This window comes from Cotesia typhae, unplaced genomic scaffold, assembly GCF_013202065.1.
Source record: "Cotesia typhae breed Kobodo isofemale line unplaced genomic scaffold, CoteBio_Ctyphae contig_20, whole genome shotgun sequence".
NCBI classification, from domain to species: domain Eukaryota; kingdom Metazoa; phylum Arthropoda; class Insecta; order Hymenoptera; family Braconidae; genus Cotesia; species Cotesia typhae.
Genome location: NW_027423725.1, coordinates 1,027,440 through 1,040,984, shown reverse-complemented (window position 1 = coordinate 1,040,984; position 13,545 = coordinate 1,027,440). Strand labels below are relative to the sequence as shown.

The following is a 13,545-nucleotide window of genomic DNA, read 5'->3' as shown; positions in this document are numbered from 1 at the left end:
ATCCAGTAAAATTTTCTTAAACCAGGAAAAATTTATTAGTTTAAAAATTTTCTTCTGTGCAAGTAATTGTCATCCAAAAATTAGTAAGCAAGCTTAAACCTTTCTAAATCTTAAAAAAAAAATGAAAAATCACCGAAATTTCCTCTAAAAAAATTCTATTAATTTCCGCAGAATTTTCAACAAAGTGAAAAGCAGAAGTGCCCACATGAAATCACATCGGCCAATGCCCTCGCCAGATTTAACGGACTCTAAGAAGCCAGCTTCGCAACAAACGTCTAAACAATCTCGTGCACAGTCGAACAATATTACCAACAACTCGCCTCAAATAATGGAGTACCAAAAGCTCCAAAACAGTGACTTGACAAATCCGAACGCGAACCATCTGTGGCACAACCCCACAAGATTAAGACCGCCATAGAACATACAAATGCGCCTACTTCTGGTACCCTAGCGAAGGTAATACAACCTCAGAGACAATTATAGGTACTCAGTACGTAACGTGCGTTAATTTAACAAAATTTGGAGAATTGTTGAGTAAATTGAAGAATGTAACTGTAATACAATAAAAAAACATTCCTCGGAACGAGAAAATCAATCAAGACATGGCCTAACGTCGATATTACTATCATCGATCAAGTGAAACGCGACGGTCTAAATTAATAACGCAACATGTACAATGTGTGTTTTAACAGGGTGAATTTTATTGAGATAAATCGACTCGAACAAATAATATAAATTTATCAAAGTCTACGGATAATCATTCTCAATGAAGATTAATATTATATTATGAAAAAATATATATATTGATGATTATTAATTATTAAACACTAATTAATTTCCAGATACGAAAGACAAATCACGTCCAGCCTATACTATGATAAATATATAGTCGTGCATGATGAATACTTATTAAATAGTAACAAAGAGTGTATTATTGTCCGTTATATATATAAAAAAAAAAAATATATATATATATATATAATATACAAAAAACAAAACGTTTCCAAATATTGTCTCAAGACAATTTTACTAATATAATTAAATTACATTATTTATTTATTTATTTACATTCTTTTGTTGTTGTTAATATATGGGTGCATGATATTATTGGCAAATGTTATTATGGAAATCATAATGGTATTAATAATCAGATTTTTTTGTTGGGTCTAGGTTTAATTTTGTTAATTTTAATAGTATTTTTAAATTAATTTATATTCAATCAAAATATTTAAAACTGACGATATTAATATCGAGTTTTTTTATTTTTTAAAAATAATTTTAAGAGGATTTTAATGTTTTATTGTCACAAGGTTGCTTAACCAACATTTTTAATCTCTACACAACCTCAAATTATGATTTTTTTTTAATTTTTTGACAATTAATTTCATTCAGAATTTTTTGATATTAAAAATGTAAAAAAAAAAGAACTTTTTTCATAAATAATGTACGGAGCTAATCGAAAATATTTTTAAATGGCTCAAATTTTAATAACTATGGAAAATTTATTTATTAATAATATTTTTTATTTAATTTTAATAATTCTTGCTGAATTTTTTAAAATGATCTATTTTATTGTTTTTTTATCTCAAAATTAATTAAAAAATATTTTTAAATATCAAAATCTAAAATTATATTTTATTTGTTAGAAAAATTAATTTTATCCACAATTTTTTATTTTTTTTTTTTTTTATTAATTATTATTGGTCATTTTTTTCTTTAACGATTTTTTTTAAAGACTTTATTAAAAAAAAAAAAAATATTTTTTTTTAATAAATTTTAAATTAATATCATATTTTATTCAATTTTTTTAATTTTTAATTAATTTTCTAAAATTATTAATTTTATAGTCACAAAATTAATTAAAAAAAATTTTTAATCATCATAACCTAATATCATATTTAATTATAATTAAAAAAAAAAAAAATATTGAATTAAAATTAATTTCCCTAACAATTTGTTGATATTTATGAAAAAAATTTTTTTTCTACATTTTAATTGGTTATTTGAATTTTTACCGCCATTTTTTTTCGAATAAGCCGCAAGACTAATCAAAATATTTACTTGAAACAATTACCATTCAGATTTTTACAAAAAACGCAATTTATTTAAAAAAATTCAATGATATTAACATCATCAAAAAATTAACTTAATTTCCGTACTTAAGGGGGGAAATACGTGTAGATGGCCGTTTTCGAGCAGATTTTAATCAATTATTTTAAGGTATAAAAAATTAATATTATTTATTCAAACTTTTGGGTTATTTTATACATATATTGAAGAGTAAAAATTTACATTTACAAGAATAAAACTTAAAAAGTAATAAAGATATCAGCTGATACATCTCGTAGGTTGTCGTCCGACTTCGCAACTGGTGTACATCATGGAGGCCATAATTTTTATCTGAAATCAATGCATCAAAATTATTACTTTTTTTAGACATGTATCTTCTATATGAACCTCATTTTAAAGAAAAAAAAAAAAAAATTTTCATTTTTTTGACGGCTGTGAAAGTAAGTCATGTTTTTTTACCTTTTTTTTGTTTATTGTTTAGTATAAAAAAAATTAGTTAAAATGAAAAAATTGCTTCTGATTGAGGTTCATATTCAGCACAATTATGTAAAGAAATAATATACTAAATTTGAAGATGATTGGTTAAAAACTTTTTAAGCTAGAGTGTACACGAGTTCGAAAAAACTAGTTTCGAGAAAAACGCGTTTAAAAAATAAGTGATGAAAAAAGTTAAGGTGACCGTCTCTTTTTTCTCATGCAATAATTTCTCGCGACATAAATTATCAGCAATAATTTCTTTTTCGATATTTTCACAAAGGCAATATTTCTCATTGTCAAAATTTATTTGGTATTATTAATTATTATTAAAATTAATATTTATTTAATTATGAATTTTTAATGATAAAGTGATAATAAAATATTTGAGAAACTTTTAAATGATAATTTTTTGCTCTGTGAGAATTTTTTTAATCAAGAAATTTTTGAGTGAGAATTTTTTGCATGTGAGAAATTTTTGTATGAAAAATTTTTTATGAAAAATTTTTGTTTCGATCAATTTTTACCGGTAAATAAAGCCACGGTGCCAAAAGGTTAATATAAAGTTGTATTAAACGAATTGAAACAACTTACCAATTAATCAGCTATTCCAGCACCATATTGTAAGCCTTCTTCAGCTTCATATGCTTCATTTTGAGCTTGTAGCTTTTCTTTTCGTGCTTTTCGGGCTTCTTTACTGTCCAAGGAGCTAGGTCGATTCTGACGGGTTACGCGCTGACTGTCGGATTGTTGTGCGTGATTGAAGCTGTTGTTCCCAACGATGAGACCTAACTCATTCATGACTAATAAAATACTTGAACTGCCTTCATTGAATAAGCAAGCAGCCAAGTATGCAGCAATTTCAATAGTTTTTAAACCACTATGCAAATGTTTAGGGGCCATACGCCAAATAGTTGAATTAAAACTTTCATTAGCATTTTGAGTATGGCCTCCTAAACATCTCTCCAATAAATCTACCCGGGATAAATCCTGATAAATTGGAAAAATCGCTTTTTGAACGTCAGGATGCAAAGGTGTCGGATGTTTTGGAGGTTCTGTCCCCAGAGCTTTAGCTTCGTTCCACTTACACCAGCTATCTACACCCTTTGGACATTTGTCATGTTGTGGATTATCATCTGTTGATATCATATGGAAATAAGTTGCTAATATCTCATTTTTCATGTCTTCAACGCTATTTACATTTCTCCTAATTGCTAGTCCATAGTAAGTGCTTAATTTTTTTATTAAAACTTCTGTCAACTTTCCTCTTCCGCCCAAATGTTTTTCTTTTTTTACGCTCCGGAGTCGCGTTCCCATTCTTTTTTGCACATGACCTATACATTCGCTTTTAGTTACTGTCAGTTCATCACCATACAGGTTCAATTTTATCACTGCTGAGAATGTTTTGGAATCTCCATCGCCTATATAATTACCGTACTTTACTCCGTGTAATTCTTCTGACCTTGTAAACATCGTTTTGATAGCTTCAACTTCCATACTTCCCGCAGATCCTTCATGTGTTTGTGTGCAGCTTTCTTCATCATGGTTTTCTTCCCAAGCTATATATTAATAATTATCAATTCGATCCGCACATGCAATTAACAACGAGCTTGAATCCGAGGCCTCGTATTCCACTTTCAGCAAATTTAACATTCTGCTTACAGTTTCGACATATAAGAATATCCGATAAAGCTGTGAAGACGGTAAAAAATTCTATGATTCTATAAAAATGTAATGGGTTAACAATTACATTTTCACTCATTATATTTAATAGCTTTTTGGCACTTATACTCTCGTTATTATCACCACACTCGTTTGATTCAGTATTTGAAAACTGATTTCCGTGAAAAGATCTTTTGCGTGGTCTACTACGACGAGCACTATCACTACGTCCTGTTTTTGGATACGAAGACATTTTTTACTAATACTGCAAACACACGCTACGAAGGTCGGTTATGAACTAATATTACACTATGGTTTGTTACAAGGACACTAATACTTCTAGTATCTTCTATACGAATAAAATAAAAGAACATCTGCCCATTTTTCCTTTCTCTCTTAAAAATATATACCTGGAAGTATATGAATGACTACCTACTCGACCCTAACCGACCGCTCCGTTCAGGTAATTATGTTCTCGGGCGCTGTACCGAGCGCACTTACTAAACCGCTTGTAACTTTTGAACGAATAATAATTTTGACCTGAAATTTTAACTGTATATTTTTCAATAGTTTTACAAGCGATTTATGAAAAAAAAATTTTGAATTTTTTCAAGCCTCTACACGTATTTCCCCCCTTAAGCCGTCGGCGGCCATTTTTACGGCAGTCCGTCATCTTGTTAACAACCAAAGAGCTAAAGAAAATCAAATTGCCATAATCAAACCAAAAAAAAGTTATTTACACCCAAATAATTTAATTTACAATAAAAAAAAACCCATAAATCAAAATAATAATTTACCGAAATCAAAAAACCAACTTAAAAAAATGATTATTAATATCAAACTTGTCAATTGTATGTAAAAAGTAATGAAAAGTGTACATACTCCTACATAGATGTAAAAAAAACCTAGCCATAAATTTCTAGATAGAGTAGATAAAAAAGTATCAGTGTCGATATTATAAACATTATATTAATATAAATACGAAGATTATTTGAGTAATTGATTATTTAGTTTTTCTACCTTACGCGACTCTACGTGGCGAGGCTCTTGCAAAAACAATCTCTAAGTATATAAATATAAATGTATCTTATAATTCTCCAAATGGTTGTTGTATTTATTACAATTATAATTAAAATTTAAAAAAAAAAAAAAAAAAAACTATTGTGTAAAAATTCGGCTTATTAGCTAGAAGTAGCAAAGTTGTGTATCATACGGTTTATTTATTTAATATTAATTATTAATTATAATTATAAATAAATTTTATATAAAGTTTCTAAAAAAAGGAACTCTAAATTGTTATTCAAGAGATTTGCCAACCGTAGACGTAATCTTTGCTGTTATTTATTGTTGCTAACTTTCCTTGTGCTGTAAATTCTCATTATTATTATTAATTATAATTATTATTTACATTTATAAATAAATAATTATTGTAAGGGCTTATAAAAGTCTAGGCAAGACTAAAAAACTTCCATCTTGGATGTAATCATCTGACAATTATAGTGCCAATCATATATTTAATATCTATACATATATTTATAATATATATATATATATATAAATATAAATATTTAAATAATATTATTTTACAACACGCTAGACTTTTTTTCACTCTTCTATCTACTCTCGAGATTTTGAATATTAAATTTATCAACGGTCCGGCCACGCGCTCTCCAAATTTTATCAAAAAATTGTTTTTATTTTACCAGCCTCTTGTAATTTTAAATCTAAGATTATTATTATAATAAGATTTGTTGATATATTTGTCAATAGTGAATAATTAGCACATATCAGTTGTGACAATACTATTAAACTTAGATTATATTTACACTAATTGTAAGCTCTGGTATTATTTGTATCTGTGGTTAGCAGGGTTGAATTTTTAAAATTTATTTATTTAATATTTATCTAGTAAATTTTTCAAAAATTTCCCGCTCAAAATACTGCGAAGCTTTCGTAGATTACAGAGAAAAAAAAATTTTTCAAAAATTCCGACCCCTAATCTTGTGACAATGGCGTCAAGAAAAAAGCGCAAACTACGCGCGCGAAAAAACAGGGTTCGAATCTCGGGGCCGTATTTTTTTTTTTTTTTTTTTTTTTATAATTAACCCTGTCTCTAAGGTGCTAATTTATAATTTACCGGAGGCTGGTAAAAAGTTACGATTAAAATGAAACATTTAAAAAAAAAAACAGAAACGAAGATTTGCATGGATTGTACAAACGAGTCCCTCCACGTCACAGAAAAACAAAACTAATGACTAATGAAAATAATAAAAAATATATATAGATATATATATAAAACAAAAAAATGTGATGTAATTAACTGGTATGAGGTATTATTTGTACGGACCCGTACCAAGAGTTGTGCCGCTTTAATTAAATTTTTTCTCAGTAATTTATTTATTTTTACCTATCGAATAATTTAAAATCAAAATAATATTTATAAAAATGAAATTAAAAAAAGCACGACTCGATGAAGAAAGTGTAGCGTGGTTTATACACCTGAGGAATGTGCTCAAAATATTGTAAATGAGAAACAAAAGTACTATCAGCGAAGTTTTAAAATTAATGTTAATTCACAAAATTAATTAATTATTAATTATTAATTAATTGAATTGTATCTGTCTATCTATCGCCATCTATGTCTATCTATACAGCATTCTTACTCCGTTGTTATAAATATTAACATTAACTACTACTATTATTAATGTAATAGAATTTTAAAAAGAAGAAAACATTAAATCGCTAAAGAACAATCAGTTGTAGCTTCCGCAATAAATTGTATTCTTTTGTAATCATGCAATATTTGGACTTTTGAGAGGTTAACTGCCGGAATTATAGAAGTTAGAAAAAAAAAAATTTTTTTTTCAAAATTTAGATTAAGGAGGTTGGAGCGTATAAGTCAAAAGAATTAAAACAATTTTCTTTACTTTGTCTTCCTAATATTCGTCAAAATTCTTTTAAATTCTTAAAATCAAAAAGCTTTTATTTTTTTTTAAGATAGTTTGACAATTTTCCGATAGTTGGCGCATGGTCGATAATTTTTCTTGTTACTAGAGAGTTTATTTTTCAAATATAAGTATTGTATTTTTTTTTTTATTTTTTCTCCAAAAAAATATGTAAAAAAATTATTGATAAATTTTAAAATTAAAAATTATTTAAAAAAATTTTTTTTTTACAAAAATTTAATAAAAAAACAATTTTAAAATTTGAATTATTTAAAAAAAAAAAAATTTTAATAATTCAATTTTTATTTAAAAGATTTGAAACTATTTAATAGCCAGTTTTAATTTTTTTGCAGGATAATTCGTAAATTTTCCGATAGATGGCGCATGATCGCTATTTTTTTCTCGCTACTACAGAGTTTATTTTTTTAATATAAGTATTTTATTTTTTTTTCTTTATTTTTTCTTCAAAAAAATATGTAAAAAAATAATTGATAAATTTTAAGATTAAAAATTATTTAAAAAAATTTTTTTACAAAAATTTAACATCATTGTACATCACTTAAAGAAAATTGAAATTTTTCATTGTTAACGTATATATATAAATTAATACGTATATTTAATTTCAAAGCTCAAATTTGGAAATTATGTCTCACATTAGATTCGCTTGAACCTCCTTAAAGCCACCGAGTAGGTTAGCGTGCGCGCGCAGGCCGACATTTTGTCGGTCGACGCCATTTTCTCATAGTTATAAAAACCCGGCACTGCTAGCTTATTATTCATTTATTTGACTGCTCAACTAGTGTTTTTAGAAATAATTTGCTCAAAATTAAGCTTACACTAAAAACTATCGCTCAAAAATAAATAAAACATTTATAAGCAATACTAATTAGTATTACATATAGATTTTTTTAGCCTACAGCTGGTTTTAGTTCTTTAAAAGTACCTTAATTATGCATTACATTTATTAATTAATTTTATTTATTTTATTAAATTAATTTTTTGTGTTTAATAAATAAAATTGTAATGCATAATGTAACTTGATCCGTTCAGTAAATTTATTTGGACGCAATGTGCTGGCTAATTACAATCAGAATCCAAAAAAAGCGGCTATTAATCATTGAATCAGTATTAGCGCCGATTATTTATCACATTGCGGCCACATTTTCTCTAGTATTTAAATACTACTGATATTTAAATTATTAATAATTATTATAACAATAACAACAACAATAATAATACAGTATAAAATAAAATTGTAAATATTATATTGATGTAAGAGTGAGTTGTAATGAGTGATTATAGATTCGAAGTAGTTTTATGATATCTAATAACATTATATTTAAATATTTTGGAAACTTAACCGGACAAATTCAGGCACTGGATAAATCCTTTGGATTTAAATTTAAAAACTGACTATTTAATTATTTTACCGGACTAATTGATCCATTAATATTATTTAATTATTTAAATAATTAATGGATACTCTGACTCAAGTCAATCAACTCTAAAAGACGTTTTATCCAAAAATGATTACTCAAAAATTGAACATACAATAATCACCAAATATAAATATTACTAATTACAATAATTATATAAATAAATATATATATATTAATAGTATCGAATATATTATTCTATATTATTACTATTTTCTTCTATGAATTGTATTCACAAAGACGAGGGTCTTTTTTTTACTTAAAAATATTATGAAGAAACAAAAGTAGACTACCAAAATAAATTTGAGTAGCAAATTTTGAGTATTAAATGAGCCACTGACTAGAATCTTGTACATAAGCCAAGTGCCTTGTATCTGGTAACTTAATCGTTGACTTTAAATAAATAAAAGTAGATAAGAAAGTTTTAATTAATTAATAATAATAAATAAATAATTTTAAAATGAAAAAAAAAAACAGTTATTGACTAAAACTTTAAACATTTCTAATCTATCCCGTGCCAAAGATTATTAACTTTTGTTCCCATTTATTTTTCACTGCCTACTTTTGTTTATGCTTTCTTTATTGTTTTTATCATATGATGTAATTGTAAATAAAAAAAAAAATATATTTATGATTATTAATTGGGATTGTGATAAGTGTATGTAAATTTTAGTTATAACGGGTCTGTATCTTTCGAACTGTAATAGCTATCTCTACAAGGAATTGATGTAAATATTTAGAACTAGATAGTCTAATTGTTAAACTACGGAGATTTTTTTTTTATTTTTAAAATTTGTAAAAAAAATGTTCTTATATGGCCAGTTTTAATTTTTTTTAATGTAGTTGGGAAATTTTCCGATAGGTGGCGCATGGTCGCTAATTTTTTTCGTTACTAGAGAGTTTATTTTTTAAATACAAGTATTTTATTATTTTAAAATATTTTTTCTCCAAAAAAAACTATGTAAAAAAATTTTTGATATATTTTATAATTATAAATTATTTAAAAAATTTTTTTACAAAAAAATAATTTTAAAATTTGAATTACTTATAAAAAAATTCAATTTTTGTTTAAAAAATTTGCAACTAATTATTGTGTTAAAATAAAATTATTTTTGTTAATAAAAAAAAATATCTTTAAGTAATTGAGATTAAAATTTCTTAAAAATGTTATATTGAAAAATTAGTAAAATCATTTTCTTACGGCCAGTTTTAATTTTTTATAAAGATAGTTTAGAAATTTTCCGATAGGTGGCGCATGGTCGCTGATATTTTTTCCGTTACCAGAAAGTTCAGTTTTTAAATATAAAATAAATTGATAAATAAAAATATAAAATACATTATTGATAAATTTTAAGATTAAAAATAAGTTAAGAAAAAATTTTTTTTAATTTAAATTCTTTAAAAAGAATTAAAAATTCAATTTTTAACTAATTTTTTTATTATAGTAAAATTAATCGTTTTTTTTTTTTTTTTATATTAAAAAAAAATATTTGAATAATTGAGATAAAAAATTTCTTAGTTAAAAATATAATTTTTAATGGCCTATTAGAATTTTTTTTACCAATTATCAGATAATTAGAATAAAAATTAAAAAATTTACGGATAAAAAAAGTCTCCGTCGTTTTAACGTTACTATATTATGTATAATATCTAAATCCGTTCTGAATGATGTAATAAATGTATGACTGAAAGCGCACTAATTCTCAACTGCATACACAAATAATAATAACAATAATAATAATAATAATAATGATAATTATTCATTAATAATAATAATAAAAGCATAATTGTAATTAATATAAAAGTAAAACTTCTACTCTGAACTTCAGTCTGAAAATCAAATGTAAAAATGTAATCAAGGGTAATTTTTTAAATAATATTGATTAATTAAATTAATAATAAGGCAATTACGACTTATGTTCACGCACAATAAAAATTAAATAATAACTATTTTGTGCCAATTGATATTGATATTTTAAATACTTATTATCATCAATCAAACATTAAAAGATCTCTGTAAATCAAAAGACAATTAATCAAGGAATCTGTTGAGAGAAAGAGAGAGAGAAAAATATGTTAAATTTCTATTCTTTCATGTAGAAATCCATTACATGCATCAGCATCCTTTGAGTATTCGTTCGACCTCTGGCGGATTTTCCAAAGCTTAAAACTTTGATTCAAAAATCATTTTTCCGTATTTTTGATTTTTTAGTCAGAATTTTTATTCAAAAAAACAATTTTATTATGATTATTATTATTCTTGAAGGATTTAAGTCCTGATTTTTTGCAGGGATCTAGGAGTCAATGTGCTGAGTTAAGATTAAAAAAATCAGTTTAATTGATCAATTACTTTCGGAGTTATAGCCGATACAAAGCGCGCCCGCCAAAGCCGGGCGAAGTTACTAGCAAAATATAAAATTAAATTCTGGCTTAAATATCAGAGATAGAAAAAAATCGATAAGATCTTTTTTGTTGGGAAGTCAATTTTCTACAAAAAAGGTGTCTTATTATTTTTTTGTATCTCTCATGGTTTAGACAAAATTTCAAAATCCGCCAGAAAAAATCACGGACGCGTGTAGTATGCAATAAAGTGTATAAAAATCGATTGATTTATAATTAAGTATTGTATGAATCGTTTATCCTTTGAATAATCAAATAAAGTATTTATTAAAATTTAAAAATTTAATTATAAATAAAAATAAATAACTGGTTAATTACTCTTAAACAAAACTAACATTTGTGGCTGCAGCTCTCAATCAAAATACGAAAATACACAAAATATATAAAAAAAAGTACCTCGGTGCTATATATTTATTGTAATTTAAGTGGCGAATCTTTATTAGCCCATAGCTTCATTAAAAAAAAAGTAATTATAACAATAATAATTATAATAATAATAACAATTATTATTATGCGTGTGATTGAACTTCAACAATAATAATAAAAGTATTAATATTTATAAAAAAAAAAAAATTAATAATAGTCTCTCTCTCTTATTTCTCGGGGGCTGGACAATATTTTCTTACTTATAAAATTTTTCATGTGAATATATATTGATGTTGAAGTTATTAATATTTTTGTGTGGTACACCATATAGCAGCAACAAGTAAAAATATATATTTAATATATATGTGGATGATAATTGATGTTTATTGTTCGATTTTATGCCAAATATGTGTACACGCTGATAAAACTGCACGAGCCAAATGTTAAAAAGTCCAGCCCTGGTCTTTAATTATTTTTACTTTTTTATACACTGGGCTTTTTTTGGTTCATTTTTATCCAAATTTTTAAAATCCGTTTGAATTTTTTCCGTACGTTGACCCTCAAACATTTTACTGTGGCGCGGAGCGCGGTTAGAAAACTTATACTCGGACAGGACAGGGTTCGATTCCTGGTCATTGTTTTTTTTTTTTTTTTTTATTAAAATTACGCACCAAAAAAAAGCCAAAAAAATCCCAGTAAGTATTAACCAAAAAAATCACCTAAATTTAATCTGAACATATCAAATAAAAAACTACTAAAAATTCTACAGCAATATTCCGCTCAATTCGGATAATCTCAATCGATCGATTTTAAAAGTAAAAAAAAAAAATGACTTCTTATATAAAAATTGAAAAAACTCAACGCGTCGATCGAACTTCTTATCTTTGCTTTTTAAAAATTGAAAATAAAAGTGTCATATAATAATAAATAATAAAAAAAATAAACAATAAATATTAATAAAATAAACAGTACTAATTGTAATATTAATAACTTACGTACGTGGTCAATATTGGAAGAATCGTCGCCTTCGATAACGAAGCACTGGCGCTGTTGTCACTGTCCAAATGCTTTTTATATAATGAATGTGTTTTATTAGTCTAATGAATAAATAAATACATAAATAAATAAATAAATAAATAAAATAAATAATAAAATAAATTACCAACCTTGAAGTTTTAGACGTTTGCAAAGAGTCCATTTAAAAAGCCAAGTAACAATATTGTTCTAACATAACCTTCTTTCTCTTGCCGGTTCCTCATCAAGAACTTGATAACCTAAAGAAGAAATAAATCGTAAAGATTAATATAATTACAATAATCGAATTTTTGAACTTTGGGCACGTGAAATAGATGTACAAGATATAATTATATCGATTGGATAGCTAGCGTAAAGTCCTTATCTTCTTTAAAAAATTAAAAACAAGTGTATAATAAAAATATCATGTAATTAATTATTGAAGTATATATATATATATATATATATATATATATATATATATATATATATATATATATATATATATATATATGTATTGACAAGTGATTTATTGTGAGTCATTTAAATAATTGTTATATGTATTTTCTATATATTGTAACCCGTAAATATATGTATGAATATATTTATGTTGTATTAATATTAAATTCACCGATTATTGGATTAACGATCAAGAATAATTGTAGAAGAATAATAATTGTAATTGTAGGTTATGATTCTCAAATCAAACAACTCTACGATAGCTATTATTGCAATGTATGCAGATAATGATAATAATAATAATTATGATAATGATAATTTTAATATTAATAATAAACAATAACATCTCTGTATGAAATAAATGTGAATTTAAATCGAAAGAAACAAAATAATGTATTTTCTCACTCTCACTGCGAAGTGAATGTTCAACGCTTCATCTTATTTCGAAAATATATATATATATATATATATATATGATAATTATTATTAATTTTATTATTATTTATTTAATATTTATTTATAGAAAGACGAACTACGCTATATTTATATATGTATACATATTTATTAATCCATTAATTAATGCTGGTATGTGTATGTATATAAATATGTGTTGATATATGATGATGATGATTAAGATGATGATGATAATGATGATAATGATGATATTATTATTATAAATAAATGAATATATATATATATATATATATATATATATATAT

General features: G+C 25.0%; 2 protein-coding genes across 2 annotated transcripts in view; one reads left to right on the top strand and one right to left on the bottom strand.

Moving 5' to 3' along the window:
* Positions 1-984, top strand: part of LOC141537969 (uncharacterized) — a 209,264-nt gene extending 208,280 nt beyond the window's left edge. Inside the window, exon 19 of the mRNA XM_074259195.1 lies at positions 172-984. Coding sequence (XP_074115296.1) covers positions 172-418 — 247 coding nt within the window. The 3' untranslated portion in view covers positions 419-984. The remainder of the gene's footprint in view (positions 1-171) is intronic.
* Positions 985-1,924: 940 nt separating this feature from the next.
* Positions 1,925-12,814, bottom strand: LOC141538106 (uncharacterized). Its single transcript, XM_074259422.1, has 2 exons — positions 3,139-12,814; positions 1,925-2,400 (listed from the first exon to the last, which is right to left on the bottom strand). Exon 1 carries the CDS (start codon positions 4,039-4,041, stop codon positions 3,142-3,144), a length of 900 nt encoding a protein of 299 aa, XP_074115523.1. The 5' UTR covers positions 4,042-12,814; the 3' UTR covers positions 1,925-2,400; positions 3,139-3,141.
* Positions 12,815-13,545: the final 731 nt, after the last annotated feature.

Coding starts and splice junctions, on each gene's coding strand:
- LOC141538106 (XM_074259422.1), bottom strand. CDS start 4,041: ATGGAAGTTGAAGCTATCAAAACGATGTTTACAAGGTCAGAAGAATTA.